The sequence below is a fragment of the Mobula birostris genome, chromosome 3 (genome assembly GCF_030028105.1).
Source record: "Mobula birostris isolate sMobBir1 chromosome 3, sMobBir1.hap1, whole genome shotgun sequence".
Lineage (NCBI taxonomy): Eukaryota > Metazoa > Chordata > Chondrichthyes > Myliobatiformes > Myliobatidae > Mobula > Mobula birostris.
In genome coordinates this window covers 121,056,726-121,079,219 of record NC_092372.1, presented here as the reverse complement: position 1 = coordinate 121,079,219, position 22,494 = coordinate 121,056,726, and the positions used below count along the sequence as shown (strand labels likewise).

Sequence of the window (22,494 nt, the reverse complement as noted above, 5' to 3'; positions counted from 1 at the left end):
AATTTTAAGAGGGGAAAATACTTAAACCTGGGAAACGAGGTAGATAAGTGGTCCCAATAGACAAAGCTTTATGTATTTCATCATTCAGAACAGGAATACAACTCACAGTCATTCTCGTGAACAATCTGGAAGTTCTTCACCGAGGCGTGAGTCACTCTCCCATGGAAGTTCAACACGTAGGACTGCGTCTCATCGTTCCACACTGGGGTCTTGTTGTGCAACTCAATTAAGTTCTCTGTGTTGTTGTTTTGCCACCTGGCGAGCAGGCCATCCTTATCCTAGAAGGAACCCCAGGTTTGTCCAGTCAGTGGATAACATTGCCACCCCACTCTTGCCAAGCCCTCTACAACCTTGGCAGAGCTTTATGGGATGTGAACCTTGTGCCAGGCATTCTGAGACTTTAAAGTTGCTTTGACTGCTTGGAATTTCCACTGACACCCAATGTTGTTCAAGTGGTCAGGGATGTGCTGGGAATTGGACACAGTTCATTCCCTCTGCAGGGCTGTGGGACAGTGGGAGTAATTGTTTAATTGTGTTGGAAGTGGCAGGTGAATGTCAGTCTGACTGGGTAGGGTAAGGGTGCAGGGTATTCTCTTGTTATGCTAGGACGGGGGTCTGCTCTTGTGAAGGGCTGTGTTAGATCACTTACTCTGTTTGGCATGGTGGTAGGATTATTGTAGAATGGGGAGAGGCATTTCCCCTGGCATGAAAAGGAGGCATTTAAGGTGAGGAGCCAGTTTACTCTTAGATGGGCTGTTTACTCTTGGGGTTAGTCAGCAGCTTTCACTCTGAGGTCACAGAGGTTTACACTTAGGGTTGGCAGGGGCATCCATACTGAGATTACAAGAAATACCCTCTGGGGAGAGGAAGAGGAGGCTGATAGTTTAGAGTGGTGGAGAGTTTCCAGCGATAAAAGCAAACAAAAATTGAAGAACAGCAGATGTTGGAAATCTATGAATTAAAGACTTGAAACACTCAACAGGACAATCAGCATCTGTGGAGAGGGAAACAGAGTTAATGTTTCAGGGCAAAAGTTGTTCTTATGTTCTGATTGTCTGGGTGTTTACAGGATTTTATGCATTTATTGTATCTCAGAGCGTTGTTGACTGAGGGTTGAATGAAGCCATTATGTTGAAGATTACAAGAACAGATATTTTCAGTGTTTCAATCTAACTCACGTTACGTGGCCGGAAGGGGATGCGTCCCTGCTTCTCGTCCATCGCTGGGATAACCACTGTCATCCTCCTGGGGCCTCTGAATCCAAGCACATTTGTCTCCTGTAACAATTTGCGTTTAACCCCATTAGACATGCAGAAACCTTTCTTAATAACCATTAATCAGACAAAAATATCAGTAACATGGACAGTCATCACTTCCGCCCTGACGTGTCTGCTTTAAATTGCTGCACTCCCAATCGGAGTCCACCAATCGTGCTCCTAGGTTAGCTGTTCATCAGTCTACCAGTTGTTTACAATATATATTAACGACTTAGATGAGGGAATTAAATGCAGCATCTCCAAGTTTGCGGATGACACAAAGCTGGGCGGCAGTGTCAGCTGTGAGGAAGATGCTAAGAGGATGCAGGGTGACTTGGATAGGTTAGGTGAGTGGACAAATTCATGGCAGATGCAATTTAATGTGGATAAATGTGAAGTTATCCACTTTGGTGGCAAAAACAGGAAAACAGATTATTATCTGAATGGTGGCCGATTAGGAAAAGGGGAGATGCAACGAGACCTGGGTGTCATTATACACCAGTCATTGAAAGTGGGCATGCAGGTACAGCAGGTGGTGAAAAAGGCGACTGGTATGCTGGCATTTATAGCGAGAGGATTCAAGTACAGGAGCAGGGAGGTACTACTGCAGTTGTACAAGGCCTTGGTGAGACCACACCTGGAGTATTGTGTGCAGTTTTGGTCCCCTAATCTGAGGAAAGACATCCTTGCCATAGAGGGAGTACAAAGAAGGCTCACCAGATTGATTCCTGGGATGGCAGGACTTTCATATGAAGAAAGACTGGATGAACTGGGCTTGTACTCGTTGGAATTTAGAAGATTGAGGGGGGATCTGATTGAAACGTATAAGATCCTAAAGGGATTGGACAGGCTAGATGCAGGAAGATTGTTCCCGATGTTGGGGAAGTCCAGAACGAGGGGCCACAGTTTGAGGATAAAGGGGAAGCCTTTTAGGACTGAGATTAGGAAAAACTTCTGCACTCAGGGAGTGGTGAATCTGTGGAATTCTCTGCCACAGGAAACAGTTGAGGCCAGTTCATTGGCTATATTTAAGAGAGAGTTAGATATGGCCCTTGTGGCTAAAGGGATCAGGGGGTATGGAGGGAAGGCTGGTACAGGGTTCTGAGTTGGATGATCAGCCATTATCATACTGAATGGCGGTGCAGGCTCGAAGGGCCGAATGGCCTACTCTTGCACCTATTTTCTATGTTTCTACACTCAGTAATGATGAAGAAAGTGTTGCCCAGCCAGAATAGTGTGTGAATTGGAGGGTAATCTGCAAATGATGATGCGCCCTTGCTGCCCCTGTCCTTTGTTGGTAAGCTCACATGTTTGAGAGGTGTTGTCAGAGTGCAATTCACAGACTGCATACTCTGCAGTCTTGACGGCAGAGAGAATGCATGATAGATAGAGACCCAGAGTCAGACAGGCTGATTTGAGCTTGGTGACTGGCAAGCTGCCTTGGGTGTCACTGGAGATGCTGGTGAACAATTTTCCATCACACTTTTCACTTGAGCCTTGTAAGTCTTGGCATGGTTGAGGTGAGTCAAGATGTGGGTCACTTGCCCAAGAGCAACTAGCCTCTAGTTGCCATTGCACTGATATTCTTGTCCAATTGATCTTTAGGTCAATGATGATGCAGAGGCCTCGGCAATGGTGATGTCATGGAATATCAATCTATTATCATTGAAGGGCACTTGCACAGCATGAATGTTACCAATCAGTTCCTTGCCTCTTGGTCTCACCATGTGGGACTATTGACACTTCATTTTTTCCAGAGGCTGTGAATGGAGTTGAACAGAGCTACACCTCCAACTCTGACCTTCTTGAAGAAAGACCTTTGATGGAACAACTGAAGCTAGCTTGAGCCAGGACCCAGACCTGAAGTTCCACACAACCAAGTTCAAGAACAACTACTTCCCTTCAACCATTTACTTCTTGAACCAATCTACGCAACCAGAATCATAAACACATGGACCACTTTGCATGAAAATGGATTTTTTAAGATTGTTCTAGTTGTGTTTTTGTAAAAGTTGTGTACAATTCACACTTCCATTTCTCTTGTGGGAAATGGAAACATAAAAAATAAATTTCTAGTTTCTGACTAGCCAAAGAGTTGGCCTTAAGAATTTGAGAATAGTTTATGTTGTGAGACTGACGAATGACACTACATGGGGCCGATGGAATGGAACTGCAGGTCAGTCCCACTCTGTCATTTTGTTACACTGTTGGCCATGGCTGTACTTGTATTGATATCCAGTCACCTGTAGACAACACCTGATGGACATAGAGGAGATATCTATTAGAGATGTTCTAATCTGTCCAGCACAGGCACCCTACATCTCAAAGGATGCAAGGGGTTCCATATTAAGGGCAGGACCATAAGGACCAAATAATAGGAGATCTGAAGTTCGAGCAGGCGTGCAGAACCTTGAATGTGGTACCCAAGAGCCCAGCCTCACTGAGGACCATAAGGAGCAGAATTAGGCAAATCAGCTTATCGAGTCTGCTCTGATTCAAAGAAGAGGATGTCATTTCGTTGATTCCTATTATTAAAGTGACTAAGGAGGAAGGCCAGATTAGGCAGGAGGTGATCCCTGGTAAGTAGATTTAGGTTTCAATTTAGGCTGAACTGATTGAAAGAATGGATGGTGATGCGTTGCATCAGACCTCCTCTCATCAGGCATCCCTCTGCTCAGAACTAGAAGTACTAGAAGCACCTCCCATTAAGGAGTAGTCTGGACAGTCATGCTTTGCTGCTGTGATTACATTTCAAAAAGGGTTGAATTTCTGTGGTGAATTTGGATGCTCCACAGTTACGAAAGGCTCAAAATAAGTGCAATGCCTTCTGCATTTCTAACATGACACCAAGTCCACGGTGATTAGCCGAGACAAGCTCATTCCTTGGCCACTGATACTCACGTAAGTGATAGCAGAAAGCTCCTGACGAACATTGGAACGGTCAGCTCTACCCCGATCGGGGTTAAGTCCGTTGTCAAACACCGTGAACTTGGTCCCCATCAGGTTTGACCTTGGAAAGTCCAAATAGAACAACATAAGGTTAATGTTTTCTTAGGAGGAAATGATAGTTAACACCCTCAAAGTAAATGAGCAGGGAGGGAGGAGGGTGCAAGAGGTGAGGTGAGTGTTGGGAGAATGACCCTGATCATTCAACTTGATGCACAGTGTGCACACTGTATCCAATGTTAGCCAGGTAAGAAACTGATAGATACTAATACATTCAAGGGATATGTGGATTAGTGCAGGGAGGTAATGCTGGGCTGAAATATCAACAACCTTCTTAGACGCATGGAGGACAAAGTGGCTTAATCCAGGATCTATTCCTCATGACCTGCTGAGAGGGGTGCAAGATAAAGGGAAAAAGATCAGTCCTAATGAAGTGTCTTGGCCTGAAACATCAACTGTTCATTTCCTTCCATAGATGCTGCATGATCTGTTCAGTTAGCCCAGCATTTTGTATGTATTACTCAGGAAAAAGATCTTGAAAAGTTTGACAGGAAGAGTCTGGAAAGGTTCTCTCCAACCTACGGGAGTCAATGAAAACTAGCCCAGAAACACACTTCTATTTACTTAATCATTTATTATTTTGATATTGTGGTGACCTTTTCTCCTGGGTGGTTCACTCCAGAATCGATTAAGTTATTTTTCTGGTAAGAGTTGAACACTTGTCCACTGAATGAGGTGCTGGACAAATCGGGAGGCCAAAAGCTTTCTGAGACAGGAATCAAGCCCTGGATTAGATCTCGCCTGTAGAGGCTCAGCTAAATAGAGTTGCTGCCTCATAGCTCCAGTGACCTTGGTTGAAACCTGACCTCTGGTACAGTCTTTGCCTATTTGCACATACTCCCTGTGACTGTGTAGATGTCCTCCAGGTGCCCTGGTTTCCTCCCACATCCTACCAACGGATGGGCAGATTAACTGGCCATGGTAAATTGTTTAAGTATGTAGATGAGTGGTATCACCTGGGGGGAGGTTAATGGGAATGTGGGGCGAACATTGGTCAGTGTTGGGCGTGTTAAAACTGAGACATGGGGTTATGTGGGCCTGTTTCCACACTATATCTTCCCATGACTGTAAAGGAGAAAAGTTCCTTAGTGAACTAACAATGTTTCCTAATGTTTTGAATATTATAACTTCTTTTTAATTTTGTAATTTAACCTGATGTCGATGAACAATTAACCCTTTGTGTGAGGTTCAAAGCTATCGGGGTTCTGAGCACACTCTTCAATAGAATTCCCCCTGCCATCTACACTGCCTAGTCAGGTCCAATATGACCATTCTATATTTCAGTACCCATCTTTTGGGGAGAGGTAGTGAACTGCTGGAGCTCAATGGATGATGTCAAGCAGCGTATGTAGAGATAAAGGGATGGTATATATTTCGGGTTGAGACCCAACATTGGAACTGAGTGTGTAGAGGGGAGATGCCAATAGTGATGGACAATAAAGTAGGAAAAGGAGAATAAAGGAAGCAAGATCCTGGGTGGACCTTTAGGAGTGACATGAAACTGGAAAATTCAAGGTTCATACTATTGGGCTGTGGGCTACCCAAATAGGGTGGGAGGTGTTCTTCCTTCTCATTTGCACTTGGGTTCTTTGTGGCAGTGCTGCCTCAGTAAAGCAGCCAGTATAATCAAAGACCCCACGCACCCTGGACATTCCCTCTTCTCCCCCATCCCACTCAGGAGAAGATACAAAATCCTGAACGCACATAGCATCAGGTTCAGGGACAGCTTCCACCCCACTGTTATGAGATGATTAAATGGTTGCCTAGTACAATAAGATTGATTCTTGACCTCACAAATTCCCTTGCTATTATCTTGCACCTTACTGTCTTCTTGCACTGCAATTTCTTCGTAGCTATTGCACTTTATTCTTCATTCTTCATTCTGTTATTGTGTAAATTTGTTCTACCTCAATGCACTCTGCAATCTTTTGATCTGTATCAACAGCTTTTCACTATGTCTCAGTACACAGGCTAATAATAAGCAATTCTAATTCCAGTCCCAGTGTGTGAATGGGAAGGGGTGATAAGTAACATGCAGCTGAAGCTCAAGATGTCATGGCAAGCAGAGTGCAGGTGCTCTGCAGAACAGTCTGCTAGTCCATACTCGTTCTGGCTGTACCATGAGCACACAATGCAATAAGCCAGGTTGGAGGAGGTGCACATGAACCTCTGCCTCACCTGGAAGCGTGGTTAGCTCCCTGCATGGTGGTGAGGGAACAGGTAAATGGGCAACTGCAGCACCTTTAATGGCTGCAAGGGAAAGTGCCAGGCAATGGGAAGGGTTGGGTGGAAAGCGATGGACTGACTGGGGAGTCATGGAGAGAGTGGCCGTGGAGAAAACAGAAGGGGAGAAGAAGAGAAGAGATGATAGGCAGAGATTCATCACCCTTTCCATCCTGGCTCCATCTGTTCATCACGTATATTCCTATTAGTTCCTTCTTTCTTGGCTCACCTCTCATACCTGGTTTGACCTGCCTATCATCCCTGTCTTATCTGATTCCACCTATCACCTATCAACCTCTATCTCTGCACTTCCCATCACCCTCTCCCTCCTGGGTCCATCTGCCTAATTTTATTTCTCCATATTTTCACCCATCATCTACCAGTCTCACCACTCCTCCAACCCCTCTCCTGCTTGGCTCCATCTGGCCATCACTTCTCCATCTGATCATCTGGGTCCTATCTATCACCTTCCAGCTTTTGTTGCCCCCTTGTCTCTCACTTCTGTCTGTCTGCCCACCTTCCCTTTACACTCTCTGTACTCTCATTTTATCAGCAAAAGTAAGATTACTGTTATTAACCTGAGTAAGTGAGAAAAACATCATAGCACCAGGATTGTACCAAATATAGAAACATTTAAAATCTATTCCATTCCTCGACTTTAGCGTTCTTTAATTCTGAACGAGTTCTCTCAAAATGCCCTTGTCAAGTTAGAGAGGACTATTAGAGATTGTGTTAAGGAAAATCTCAACCTTCCCAATCACATGAATGATGGTTTTCAAACGCAAGGAATAGGAATGGTGACTGTCAATCCACAATCTAAAATCTCAGATTTCCTTGTCATTAATTAGGAAATATAATTTTATTAAAATGACTAATGACAGATCAATAGGTCTGAGTTTCTAGTTTGCTAGGATTGCATTAGACAATGTTATTTATAGCTATGAAAGATTGTCTTGTCTCAATGCCACCATTTATACCGACTATGTTGTTAGGGTTGAGACTAATAGGGTTAGGTACAGGTTCTCAACCAGCCGTATTTATCATCTCGATGTCTCCACAGAAGCTGCTCAACCCACCGAGTTCTGCCAACAGTTTGTCTTTAGTTCCAGTTTCCACCACCTGCAGTTTCTCCTACCTCCGTCCTGGAGGCAGGTGGTGTCCTTTCCAGCACCAGGGACAGCTCCCCTGAAGCTGATGCAGTAGCTCTCAGACTCCAGGGCATCTCAGATAATGCACCGTTTTCACACAGGGCTTGGTGCAAATTGGATGCCCACACTTTCCAGCTTGAAAGCCATGTCCAACTCCATTAGCACATCACCAACCACACTGCAGACTCTCTGGGAGATGCTGCCTTTTTGTCCTTCGCAGCACAGGTAAAGCCACTTATGCTTGAAACTAGAGAAAGATCTAATTCCTGTCTTTGGTGCTCAAAGGGGCTTGAAGCACGTCACAGTTCAGCATCTGTTCCTCCAGTGGATCAGAAGGCTAGGAAGTGTGGTGAAACATGAATCCACTGTCCTCTCTCAGGATGACAGTATATGTTTCCTAGTCATTTCTGCCCACAAGCCTCGACTGCTGCTGTTCGACAAGAAGATGCAATCTGCAGCACACCTTCTAGCCCCAGAGCTGGTAAAGGCAACTGCAGCCTCCATCTTCGAGTACCCCTGTTGCAGCTGCAGGACTAGGACTAAGCAGGCAGGGAACGGAGGGATTGCATAGGGCCGTAGACTCTGTGCTTCTGCTCAACTTGTCACACTTGGTAAGTTTATTTTGCTTTGGCTTATATGTTCACATTGTGGTCAGGAAGATGCTGAACATTGGCTGATTGTTGAATGGGGAACTGGGATTATGGTGTTTCACTCAATTCATCCTGGATGTCTTCTTCCACAACCATTCACCTGTCTTCTGTGGTTAAGTCTAAGTGAGGCGGTAGGCAGTGGAACTTTACAACTCTTCATACCCGCTCTACCAGTTATGAAGGAGAGTCCAGGCTGCAGAATGTTGGTGTGCATCTTGCCATCAATCTCCTCTCCAGGGCTTCGTGTGCCCAGTCAAATGTGGAATACTGAATAAGTGGAGTCATTTTTGGTCACAGTACACGTCTCAGTCAACGGCACTGTACCCACAGTCCTTGTGAAGCTGGATGCTATCTTAGCCTGCTGCCCTCCGGCAAGAAAGAATGAAAGACAGCCAGCCCTCTTTGAAAGTGCAACACTAGGACGGTCCAACAGTGAGGTACTGTAAACAACTTCAACTCTATTCTACAAGGAACGTAGTGCAGAGACAGGTAGAACGGTTGCTGGTGTTGAGATCCTCAGCCTGCTCTGAGACCAGAGCCGAGACTGGAGCAGGTCCAAAGTTCCATCAAGCCACCCTCTCTGAAGTACCAGTACCTCAGGCACTTCTCTTTGCCAAGCCTCAGGTTCCCTCAGTATCCTGGGCAGTTATAGCTTTCTGTTGCGAGACCTTTCCTTTTCTATCTTATATAACATTGTCCTACTCCTTACACTCGCTGCATGTTCTCACAAACAGGCTCTACTCCAAGTGAAACGCTCACTAAGGTAGTCATATCTGAAAACTATATCTTTATACTAAAGTCCTGTGGCTGCTGCACAGCATCTCTTGTGATGGCAATGTTAGAAAGCACCAACAAATGTGAAAACATAGCAGCTGATAAAAATATTCCATCAGCAACTAATAAATTGTTAACTATGGTTAAGGCACCATTAGTATTAGTTCTTCCTGCTGCATGCTCAGCCTTTTTACTTGCTTACTCATTTTTTTAGTATCTGGCTATACTGGCAAAACCAGAACTGATTCCCCAATCCCTAAATGTTCTGAGGAATTGATGGTGAGCTGCCCTCTGAGGAAGGTACGGAATCCAACAGGTGACAACGTAGGACCAACGATAGATTTCCGAATCAGGATGGCATGAGGTATGAGGGGAACCCACAGGTGGTGGTGTTTCCTCTTACACCAAGCTGCCTTTGTCCTTGGTGGCAGAGGATGGGGCTGTTGGAACAGCCAAGGCAAATAACTGCAGTTCATTTTGTCCCATTGTAGGCACTGTGCTCCAGTAGTGGAGGGAGTGAGTGTTTAGGGCAGTGAATGGGAAGCCAGACAAATGGCCTGCTTTATCCTGGGTGACGTCAACCTTCGTGGATGTTGTTGGAGCTGCACTTATCCAGCCGTGTGGAGAGTATTCCATCACACTGCAGAGTTTTGACAGGTGGAAGGGCTTTGGGGTGTCAGGAAGTGAGTGGCTCTCTGTAGGAGTATCCAGCCTTTGACCTGCTCCTGTAGCCATGCTACTTACGCATCGATCCAGTTCAGTTTTGATCAGTGGTAACTCCTGGGATTTTGATGATGAGGGACTTGGCCTTTGTAATGCTGGTGGGTGTCAAGGGAACCAATTAGCCTTTTGGAGATGGTCATTACCTGGTGCGTTGGTGGCATAAATCTTTCTTGCCACTTATTAACTGATGCCTGAATGTCGTCATGGTTTTGCTGCACTCTGGCAAGGAGTGCTGATGAGCCATGAATAGAAGTGAACACTGTGCAGTGATCTTCTGATGGTATGGTGGAGGGAAGGTAATTGATGAAAGAGCTGATGGTGGCAGGGCCTCAGATATGGCAGGTAGGCTACTGCAGTGAACTCTGGGGTCTAGGATGATTGATCTACAACAACCACTTCCCTGGTGTCAGCCATTGTTTCCCCTCTAATTCCTATCAATTTTAGTTTTTCCAGGTCTCCTGGTTGCCAATCTCAGTCAAAAACTGCCTTAATGTCATGAGAAGACACTTTTATCTCTGGAATTCACCTCCACCTTTTAACCAAGATTATAGTGCAGCGTGAAGTAGCCCTGGAAAATGTTCACAGCTAGCTCAGCCCTGCGGCATGATCTGACCAATTATTAAACTATTCCTGTGGGATTTTCAGGAAGAAGGGCAAACAACTTGCTCATCATGGGGGAGGGATGGCACTACTAGTCATAGAAAATGTCACGGACTGGGCAGACTGGAGAGTTCACCTAGGGAGGCTAGAACTGACGAGTAAGAAAGGAATGACCACATTAAAGGGATTATACCGGTTTGGTCGCCAGCCGCTCAACCATGGTTTTCATGCAGCAAATTTGTAGAGATGTCACATACTGTTATAAGAAACACAAGGTTGTAATAGTAGGTGGCCTTAACTTTCTACCTATTGACTGTGCCTTCCATACTGTAAAAGGGGTGGATGGGATAAAGTTTGTCAAATGCAATCAGGAAAATTTCCTTAATCAGAAGTCTTAACTAGAGAGAGTGGGGAACTAGATCTTATATTAGGGAATGAGACAACAGGCGACAGAAGTTTGTATAAGGGGAAAACTTTGCATCTAGTGATCACAATGCCATTAGTTTCAAGGTAATTATGGAAAAGGATAGGTCTGGTCCTCAGGTTGAGATTCTAAGTTGAAGAAAGGCCAATTTTGATGGTATCAGAAAGTATCTGACAAATGAGGATTGGGACAGGCTGTTTTCTGGCAAAGGGTACTTGGTAAGTGGGAGGCCTTCAAAGGTAAGATTTTGAGAGTACAAAGCTTATACGTGCCTGTCAGAATAAGAGGTAAAGATGACAAGTTTCGGGAACCTTGGTTTTCAACAGATATTGAAGCCCTGGTTAAGAAAAAAAGGAGGTGCATAGCAGGTATGGCCAGGTAGGAACAAATGAGGTTCTTGTGGAGTATAGTAAATGCTAGAGAACACTTAAGGTGGGAGTCAGGAGAGCTAAAGGATGGTGTGAGGTTGCCCTTGCACACAAGGCAAAGAAGAACCCTGAAGGTTTCTACAGATACATTAACAGCAAATGAGCAAGGGAGAAAATTGGTCCTGTTGAAGATCAGAGTGGTCATCTTTGCATGGAGTCAAAAGAGATGGGGAGATTTTTTGCTTCTGTATCTACTCTGGAGACAGGCAAAGAGTCTATAGAAATGAGGCGAAGCAGCGATATAGGCAAAAATGTAGGCCATACAGCAAAGTGAGACAATATAGATTACAGAGGAGGAGGTTTTTGCTGCCTTGAGGCAGACTAGCGTGGATAAATCCCCAGGGCCTGGCAAGCTGTTCACTCAGACTCTGTGGGATGTCAGTGTAGAAACTTCAGGGGCCCTTGCAGAGGTATTTAAAAGTTCAAAACTGAGGTACAGAGGATTGGAGGATAGCTAAAGTTGTTCCACTGTTGAAGAAGGTGTCTAAGAGTAAGTTAGAAAATGATAAGACAGTGAGCTTGTCATCAGTAGTGGGCAAATAACTGGAAGGTATTCTAAGAGACTGGATTCATAAAGCAGAGACCTATTAGGGATAGTCAACATGGCTTTGTGCATGGTAGGCCTTGGCTAGCCAATCTTATAGTGTTTTTCGAGGAAGTTACCAGCAAAGTTAATGAAGGCAAAGCAGTGGTCAAAAAGGTTCAGTCACTTGGCATTCAGGATAAGGTAGTAAACTGGATTAAACATTGGCCCTTTGCGGGAGAAGCCAGAGAGTGGTAGTGGATGTTTGCCTCGCTGACTGAAGGCCTGTGACTCACGCTAAGTGCTGTGTCCATTGTTGTTTGCCATCTATATCAATGAACTGGATGATAATGTGGTAAACTCAGCAAATTTATGACACCAAGATTCATGGTGTACTGGACAGCAAATAAGGCTATCAAAGCATGCAGTGGGTTCTGGAAAAATGGGCTAAAAATGGCAGATGGAATTTAATACAGACAAGTGTGAAGTGTTGCATTTCGCTACGACAAACCAGGGTAGGACTTAGTCTGCGTGTGGTAGGGCACTGAGGAGCATGGAAGAACAGAAAGATCTGGGAACGTAGATCCACAATTTCTTGAAAGTGACGTGTCAGGTTGTTTTGGCACATTGCACTTCATCAATCAAAGTATTGAGTACAGGAGTTGGGATTTTATATTGAAGTTTGCGTGGCCTAACTGGAGTATTGTGTGCGGTTTTGGTCACCTATCTACCAGAAAGATTTCAATAAGAAAGAAAATTTACAAGGATGTTGACGAGACCTGAGTTGTAGGGAAAGGTTGAATAAGTTTGGACTTCATTCCCTAGGACAAAGGAAATTGGGGGGAGATTTGATAGAGGGATACAAAATTTTGAGAGGTATAGATAGGGTAAATGTAAGTAGGCTTTTGCCACTGAGATTGGGTGAGACTAGAACTAGAGGTCATGGGTTAAGGGTGAAATATTTAAGAGAACATGAGGGGAAACCTCTTTACTCGGAGGGTGATGAGAGTGTGCAATGAGCTGCCAGCAAATGCGGTGGATGTGGGTTTGATGTCAACATTTAAGAGACATTTGGACAGGTACACGGATGGCAGGAGTTGAAGGGCTGTGTGCAGCTCGATGGGATTGGGCAGATTAATGGTTTGACATGGACTGGATGGGCCAAACAGCTTGTTTTGTGCTGTAGTGTTCTATCAGTCCAGAGCTGGGTTCATTCCCACTGGGGATCTGCTGGAGACAAGAACACCCTTGGTTGACAGGCAAGCAGTGAGTGCAGGCCACTCTCCACTAGGATATCCTGGGACGATTTTCCCTTTAGTTGATGTTTCAACTACCTCAGTTCCATCTTCATCTGAAAATCATGTCATCTATACAGCGATTGATGTGAATTTCCAGTGTATATGCTTTCACTCAACATCTACCCTCATCTGTGACTCAATATTTGAACAACACACCCTGTTCTACAAACATGAGAAATATTGAATGGGAAATAGTGGCATCAGCAGCTTGTGTTCATTATGTTGAGGCTTAGTCTCCAAAGGACATATTGCAAGAAATTATCTTGGAACATAAGGTCATGTTACCTGAAATTTACAAAGTTAAGGCGTGACTTAGGAACTAAAGGTGTTGACAGAGGAACTGTTCCTGTTAGCTCTGAATCCAGGGTGATGACAATGCCTTTTAACAGAAAAGCTGGGGAACATTTCTTCATTGAGCATAGTAGATATTTGAAACTCTTGCACTGATGGCAGTTGTCAACATGGAACTTTGGACAAAATGATGTCAGACAACAAAAACTGTTACGAGGTGTGGGTTTAAACCATGTTCTTACTGAACAGGCACAAGGGGCAAATTGTCTTCCTTTTGTTCCAGTTTTCTTATGAAAAACGGATTACTGACACACCCAGTGATCGACCACACCAGTGCAGCTGGCAGATAGAGACAGACAAACTGTAAGAGACACAACCTGAGCTTCCCGATGAAGTTTTCTCCCCCTCGGGATAGATCAGTCGGATCTATTGAAATGAGGTAATTGGACGTCTTGCTCTTTTTCCGCTTCCTTCCAGCTAGTAAGAAAACCTGCGACGAAAGAATAACACGGATAAAACCTGGATCAGCCAATGACGTCATGTCTGATTTAAAAGCCCAGTCTCTTCAACACATGTTTTTTCTTTTAACTGGGGCTTTCAGCACAGAGAAACATCCAACTATTGTGGACAACTGTAATGTACACAGTGACCCAGTGAGGAGACTGGGGAGCCATTCACGCTGTAGTCTACAGGGAATGTGCTGTGGCCCACCTGGTTAATTCCACTGATGAAGTAATGCCACAGGTCCACCACTCCATTCCATCTATCCCTGCTCGTGGCTTCTCATCATTTTTAGATAGATTAGGGGGAAGATATTAGCAAATGATAAGCTTACCGCTATTTTCATTTCGGAGAGCTCTGAGCATTATCTGTCTTCACTGCAGAAGCACATTTACTTCACTGATAAGTGCCAAACAGGAAAGATTTAACAGGGGGCTGGGGAGAGGACAAGGGAGTGGGATCAGGTGGGTGACTTTTGGCAGGACTCACCAAGCCGAATGGGCATCCTCTTCATGTAATGCTTTATGCTGACGTGACTACAATCAGTTATAGTCTAGTGATATGCCCAGTGGCTTATTGTGGGGCCTGCTCCTCAGCCAGTAGGACAGAACTTTGGAGCTGAGTCAGGGAGAATGGAGACAGTCCTGATTTCTGTGAGGTTTGTGACATTTTGTGAAGTACTGCCTTCAGCTCTGTATGGAACTCTACGTGGAGAACTATTCAGAGTTTTTGTGTGGACAGCCGTGGTGATACTTTCTGGGGTTCTGTATGGAGTCAGAGTCATAGGACACTATAGTACTGAAACAGGACCTTCAGCCCATCCTGTATCTGCCTAATCCCATTGGCCTGTACCCAGACCATAGCCTTCCACGCTCCTCTCAGCAGTGTACCTATCAAAATTTCTCTTAAACGTTGTAATCAACCCTGCATACAGCACTTGCGTTGGCAGCTTGTTCCACACTCTCCCTGCCCTCTGAGTGAAGTTCTCCTTCATGTTCCCCTTAAACGTTTCACCTTTCACCCTTAACCCATGATCTCTAGTTCTAGGCTCACCCAATCTCAGTGGGAAAAACCTCCTTGCATTTACCCATCGATACACCTCATAATTTTGCATACCTCTATCAAATCTCCCCTCAATCTTCTAAGCTCCAGGGAATGAAGTCCTAACCCGTTCAGCCTTCCCCTATAGCTCAGGTCCTCAAGTCCCAGCAACATCCTTGTAAATCTTTTCTACACTCTTTCAATCTTATTGACATCTTTCCTGTAGGTAGGTGATCAAAACTGCACACAATACTCCAAATTAGGCCTCACTGACGTCTTGTACAATTTCAACATGACATCCCAACTCCTGTACTCAGTACATTGATTTATGAAGGCCAATGTGCCAAAAGCTTTCTTTACAATCCAGCTATCTATGACACTACTTTCCAGGAATTATGGGTCTGTATTCCCAGATCTCTCTGTTCTACCACACCACTGCTCACCATGTGAGACTTTCCCTGGTTTGTCCTCCCAAAGTGCAACACCTCACACTTGTCTGCATTAAATACTATCTGCTATTTTTCAGCCCATTTTTTTCCAGTAGTCCAGATTCCACTGGAAGCTTTGATAGTTTTCCTTGTTGTCCACTACACTCCAATCTTGGTGTCAATTGCAAAATTTCCAATCCAGTTTACCACCTTATCATCCAGTCCATTGAAATAGATGACAAACAGTAATGGACCCAGCACTGATCCCAGTGGCACACCACTAGTCACAGGCCTCCAGTCAGAGAGGCAATCATCTACTACCACTTTCTGGCTTCTTCCATGAAACCAATGTCTAATCCAATTTATTACTTCATCTTGAACCTTCTTGACCAATCTCCCATGTCAGACTTTGTTAAAAACCTTGTTAAAATCCATGTAGACAACATCCACTGCCTTGTCTTTATCAGTTTTCCTGGTAACTTCCTCAAAAAACTGTAAAAGACTGATGAGACACGATCTACTACGCTCCAAGCCATGTTGACTATCCCCACTATCTCTTTCTATCCAAATTCTTATACTGTATATCTGGTCTCTGAGAATACCTTCCAATACATTTCCCACTACTGATGTCAGGCTCACTGGCCTATAATTTCCTGGCTTATTATGAGAGACTTTCTTATACTACAGAACAATATTGGCTATCCTCCAATCCTCTGGCAACTCACTCTTTACTAAGGATGTTTTAAATAACTCTGCTAGGGCCCCAGCAATTTCTGTACCAGCTTCCCACAGGATCCGATGGAACATCTTGTCAGACCCTGGGGGTTTATCCACCCTAATTTGCTTCGAGGCAGTGAACACCTCTTCCTCTGTAATCTGTATAGAGTCCATGACCTCGCTGCTGCATTGCCTCACATCTGTAGACTGTGTCTCGTCTTCTGAGTAAATACAGATGCAATAAACCGATTGAAAGTCTCCCCTATCTCTTACAGCCTCTTGCATAGATGACCACTCTGATCTTCAAGAGGACTAATTTTGTCCCTTGCTATCCATTTCCTCTTAACATATCTATAGAATCCTTTAAGATTCTCCTTCACCTTGTCAGCTAGAGGAACCTCATGCCATTTTTTAGCCTTCCTAACTTCTTTCCTAAGTGCTCTCTTGCATTTCTTCTACTCTGCAAGTACCTCATTTGTTCCTGCTTTGCCTGTACCTGCTATGCACCTCCCTTTTCTAGAGCAAGGCCTCAATATCTCTCAAGTATCAATGTTCCATAAACCTGTTATCCTTGATTTTTATTCTGACAGGAACATACAAACTCTGTACTCTCAAAATTTCACTTTTGAAGGCCTCCCACTTACCGAGTACACCTTTGCCAGAGAACTGTCTGTCCCAAACCACACTTGCCAGATACCCTCTGAAACAATTTCTCCAATTTAGAATGTCAACTCAAGGACCAGACCTATTCTTTTCCATAATTAACTTGAAACTAATGGCATAATGATCATTAGATGAAAAATGTTCCCCTACACAAACTTCTGTCACCTGCTGTCTCATTCCCTAATAGGAGATCGAGTATCACACTCTCTCAAGTTGGGACCTCTATGTACTGATTAAGGAAACTTTTCTGAACATATTTGACAAACTCTATCCCATCTAATCCTTTTACAGTATGAGTGTCTCTGTCAATACATGGAAAGTTATAATCACTTACTTTCACAATCTTAGGTTTCTTGCACCAGTCTATGATGTCTCTACAAATTCGCTCCTTTAAATCCGCGGGCTGTTGGGTGGTCTATAATAAAATCCCATTAGCATGGTCATACCTTTCTCATTCCTCAGTGGAGTTACCCGCTGAGGAGATGTGTGGAACTCTGTGTGGAGTTACCTGCTGAGGAGATGTGTGGAACTCAGTGTGGAGTTACCTGCTGAGGAGATGCGTGGAACTCTGTGTGGAGTTACCTGCTGAGGAGATGTGTGGAACTCAGTGTGGAGTTATCTGTTGAGGAGATGTGTGGAGCTCTGTGTGGAGTTATCTGTTGAGGAGATGTGTGGAACCCTTTGGTGTGGGCCCATGAGGTAATGCTCAGTTTGGAGCTCCTTGCTGAGGCTCAGTGTGGAGTTCTGTGCTGAGACTGTTTGAGGAGCTGAGGGTCTGTTTGGAAATCTGGGCCCCTTTTTAGAACCTCCTTCATTTATGAATGATTCCTTTAAATTAATTTTTGTAGCAGTGGAACCAACGGTGAAGCATTGGGTGGTCGGTAGAAAACAGAGGGTGGGAATAAAGGGATCCTATTCTGGCTGGCTGCCAGTTACCAGTGGAGTTCCACAGGGGCTGGTGTTGGCACCGTTGCTTTTTACGATGTATGTCAATGATTTGGACTATGGGATTAATGGATTTGTGGCTAAATTTGCCAATATAAAGATAGGTGGATGAGCGGGTAGTGTTGAGGAAAGATTTGGATAGTTTAGGGGAATGGGCAAAGAAGTGGCAAGTGAAGTATAATGTTGGAAAGTGTATGGTCATGCACTTTGGTGGAAGAAATAAACTGACAGACCATTATTTAGATGGGAAGAGAATTCAAAATGCAGAGATGCAAAGGGACTTAGGAGACCTTGTGCAGGATACCCTAAAGGTTAACCTTCAGGTTGAGTCAGTGACAAAGAAGGCAAATGCATATTGGCATTCATTTCTAGATGTATAGAATACAAGAGCAGGGATGTGATGTTGAGGCTCTATAAGGCACCTGTGAGACCACACTTGGAGAATTGTGTGCAGTTTTGGGCTCCTTATTCCATATGAGGAATGTCTGGCAGCTCTTGGGCTGTATTCCCTGGAGTTCAGTAGAATGGGGGGGGGGGATCTCGTAGAAACATTCCGTATGTTAAAAGGCCCGAACAGATTAGATATGACAAAGTTATTTCCCATGGTAGGGGAGTCTAGGACAAGAGGGCAAGACTTCAGGATTGAAGGATGTCTATTTAGAACAGAGATGCTGAGAAATTACTTTAGTCAGAAGGTGGTAATCCTGTGGAATTTGTTGCCATGAGTGGTGGTGGAGGCCAAGTCATTGGGTGTATTTAAAGCAGAGATAGATAGGTTCTTGATTAGCCAGGGCACCAACGAGTATGGGGAGAAGGCAGGGGGAGTGGGGATGACTGGAAGAAGTGGATCAGCCCATGATTGAATGGTGGAACGGAATCGATGAGCTGAATGACTTACTTCTGCTCCTATATCTTTCCTATGGTCTTATATTTATTTACAGGTCATGTCTGACTGCAAACTGAATCTGGCCTTTCCTCAGTCACAGCATCGCCCAGCTCCTCCACTTTGCTCTGCCAAATGTCACATATCTGCACTAAAATAACTTTCTTCAGCAGACAAAGAAAAGTTGACACTGTAGAAAGCTGAGGCCATGGACCGATAACAATTCCTCAAGGTCAGTGAGGTAAAGGACAAACCTTTCCACCATAAACTGGATTTTACCATCTATCTCCATCAGCCAGCAGCTTCTGACTCCCAGCTTTGGTCACTACCTTTCTGTTCTCGTCAGTGTCCAGATGCAGGTAGTAGGTGGGGTATAGGCCCCGGTCCATGCCCCTTTTGTCCCTGGTGACTCTGCATTTGATGGTAGTGCCCTGGGGTGCAGGCTGCAACACAAACTTCTCAAGGTCATCGATTTCCACAGTCGGAGACTCAGCCCTTGTCGTGATACTGTCCTGGAAACAGAAGATGAGTGATTCCCAGTCAGGATATCTTCTGCTCTGAGCAGGGGGCTCTAGCACTACACCACCTAGCTGTTCCAGATATTGTGACACAAGAAGAACACAAAATGAAAGATCACTGGGGCAAGAGTATGTTCCCCTTCTCTCCCCACCACCCCTACTCACCCCCACCTGCCCAGTCATTCAATATGATCTTGTCTGATCTACCTTTGGCCCCAATTCTTTGTATGTACCTGTTCCCCATAGTTCTCAATGACCTGATCTTTCAAAAATCTTGTCTTCCTGGTCTTTAAATGCCTCCATAGATTTAACCTCCACAACATTCTGGGTTAGAGGATTCCAGAGATTTCAAATTCTCCGCAAGAAGAAAGTCCTGTGTAACTCAGTTTTAAATAACCATCACCTCCCCCACCTTGGTTTATGCAGCATGGAGACATGCCTTTCCACCCACCAGGTCTAAGGTATCCATTCCAGGGGTTTCCCTTGCTTAAATGGTATTGGTCCATGGCATAAAAAAGGTTGGGAACCCCTGGTTTACACCAATCCTGCATTCATTCCATTTCATCCCCCCTCATTCCAATTAACTCCTCCAGATCCTACCACTCGTCCAAGCATTAGGGAAAACTTGCAGTGTCCAGTTATCTATCAACTCACACATCTTTGGGACGCAGCAGGAAGCTGATGCATCTGGAGGAAACACTCATCGTCGGGGGTCGGGGGGGTGTGAACCAGTGTTACTTGTGCTGTAAGGCAGCAGTGCTGCTGTGTCGCTGGTCCTTGTGCAAAAGTCTTTCACTGGTGGAACTGACTCAACATCCACCCGAACTCTTCTGAGCTTGCCTTAGTGATCCAAAGCAGGAACTTTTAATTCCATTGTCATTTTACAATTATCTCTTCCTTCATGAACCTGCTTTAACCAGCTGTTTATGTTCCACAAGCCAAAGTTTTTTATTTGATTAAATACTCACTGCAGAGTGGTTGCACTGCTAATTAATTGCTTTATGAGGACTTTGCCATGATGTGTGCTGGCAATATTGGAACCCAAGTGCAGAGGAAAGATAGACTGTGATGAAGAGGCAATGATTAGGATTTATCCATAAAAATTCCAACAGAAGATGGATGGCTCGGCTGAGCAACACCACGAGAAGTAATGTTCTCAAAACCAGGACCCCGTGATTAGCACTAATCAGACGTTTGCTGGAGTAATACAAGTAACACAGAATCCCCAAGCCTATCAAAACAAACTTAACAATTACAGGCTTTGATATCTAAGGGACAGTGTGGATAACTAATCTGCTCCATTTTATTTGCCTATCCCTAATTGTTTCTGTCTGGAAAAGATTCATGCTTCCTTTGTAAACTGCCCACAGCAAATCAAAATGGAAGCATATAATTCACTGAAAATATCATTAATATCAAGGTAATACCCAATCCTAACGTCCAGTACTACATCTCAATTCATGTCCTTTCTCAACATCAAACTCCTTGTCAGAGGCTTGTGAATGATACCTGATGGATGAGCTCTGATGCAACAATAGCCTGTTCCTTTCCTTAATTCTTTACCATCCCCAGAACTTTTTTAAGGCATTCCCGTCTATTGCAGTCCAATTTTACACTGACACACATTCTCATCTTCTTCCATTTCCTATCTCCCGAATGGCTTGTCCTCAGACCACGTCTCTGGCAACGGTCCCAGTTCCACATTCAATTGATCGCCAGTTGTCATCCAGTGACTTGGAAGTTAGATTATTAAATGATGGACAGTGCCTGGATTGTAGTAAAATAAACTTACAGAATTGAATTTCTTCTTTGCATATTTTCCCTTTCTGTTGCTGTTCCTTTGGGAGATTTCATTTTCTTCATCCTCAGATTCTGTTAGAACAAACATGTATAGTTATTCACAAGCAGAAAGCAATTCAACCAGGTGCTTGCGTTGTGTACAGCAGTACTGATCTGGGCATTTGGGGATAGGAGGAGGCCACTCTGCCCCTCAAATCTGTTCTACCATCCAATGATGTTCTGTGGACTGCACCATAGACTCAATTACCACACAATTAATCTAAGTTGAAATCAAAGTTGACAATTGACCAATCAGCATGTGCTTTATTGGAAGGGAGTTCCCTAACTCTGCCATGCTTTGCAGATGGAAATGTTTCTTAACTTTACTGCTGATAAGGTTCCCTCTAATGCTTAATCTTAGTTTAGACTCTCATGCCAGGAAGGTGTCTATTTATGTCGACTGTTCTACACAATATCCTACACAGTGATCAAATAACCTCATTATCTCTTGTTATTCCAAGAAATGGAAGCCTAATTTCTGCAAACTGCAGGCACAGTGACAGGAACAGGTCACTTATTTCACTGCAGTTAGATGGCAGTTTTCCACAGAACGACCGGTTAAAGAGAAGTAATTTATGGCCCATAATAATGACATTAATTCTACCTTTAATCAATGACACTCACAAATGTACCATGGAGAGCACCCTAAATGGCTGTATCACAGCCTGGTATGAGGGGTGGACACTTCACAGGAAGAATAAAGCTACAGAAAGTTGCAAACTCAGTCTGCTCTGTCCTGGGCACTAGCCTCCCTGGCATCCAGGACATGGCCTCTTCTCATTGCTATCATCAGGGTGGAGGTACAGAAGCCTGAAGACACACACTCAATGATTCTTTCTCTCTGCCATCAGATTTCCGAATGGACATTGAACCCATGAACGCTACCTCACTAGCAAGAGAAAATCTGCAGATGCTGGAAATCCAAGCAACACGCAGAAAATGCTAGAGGAACTCAGCAGGCCAGGCAGCATCTATAGAAAAAAAAGTCGATATTTTAGGCCAAGACCCTTCAGCAGGACAGAGGGTCTCAGCCCAAAACGTCGACTGTACTTTTTTCCATAAAAGCTACTTCACTGCTTTTCTCTCTCTCTTTGGGCCACCTGGTCAAAATTTCTGTTACTGTGAATAGCAAAGCAAATAAAAGATGAACTGATTTCCAAAAGGCATAAAGTTAAAGATGACACATTTCTTTAATATTTTAAGCAAGATTACTTTTTTATTTCCATCTTTTACAGTTTCAAAATAACAAAAAAAGAAAAGGGCCCGAAACAAAAGTTTGGGCACCCTGCATGGTCAGTACTTAGTAACACCCCCTTTGGCAAGTATCACAGCTTGTAAATGCTTTCTATAGCCAGCTAAGAGCCTTTCAATACTTGTTTGGGGGATTTTCACCCATTCTTCCTTGCAAAAGGCTTCTAGTTCTGTGAGATTCTTGGGCCGTCTTGCATGCCCTGCCCTTTTGAGATCTATCCACAGATTCTCGATGATGTTTAGGTCAGGGGACCGTGAGGGCCATGGCAAAACCTTCAGCTCGCGCCTCTTGAGGTAGTCCATTGTGGATTCTGAGGTGTGTTTAGGATCATTATCCTGTTGTAGAAGTCATCCTCCTTTCATC

At 44.2% G+C, this 22,494-nt stretch overlaps 1 protein-coding gene across 1 annotated transcript in view; it reads right to left on the bottom strand.

Annotated features, from left to right (window-relative positions):
- The window catches only part of LOC140195693 (tubby protein homolog), a 41,589-nt gene that overhangs the window by 3,686 nt on the left and 15,409 nt on the right, over positions 1-22,494 (bottom strand). The window contains exons 4-9 of the mRNA XM_072254405.1: positions 20,843-20,912; positions 18,852-19,023; positions 13,722-13,834; positions 4,158-4,266; positions 1,179-1,277; positions 107-278 (exon numbers count right to left, since the gene is read on the bottom strand). Of these exons, the coding sequence (XP_072110506.1) occupies positions 107-278; positions 1,179-1,277; positions 4,158-4,266; positions 13,722-13,834; positions 18,852-19,023; positions 20,843-20,912 (735 nt within the window). The remainder of the gene's footprint in view (positions 1-106; positions 279-1,178; positions 1,278-4,157; positions 4,267-13,721; positions 13,835-18,851; positions 19,024-20,842; positions 20,913-22,494) is intronic.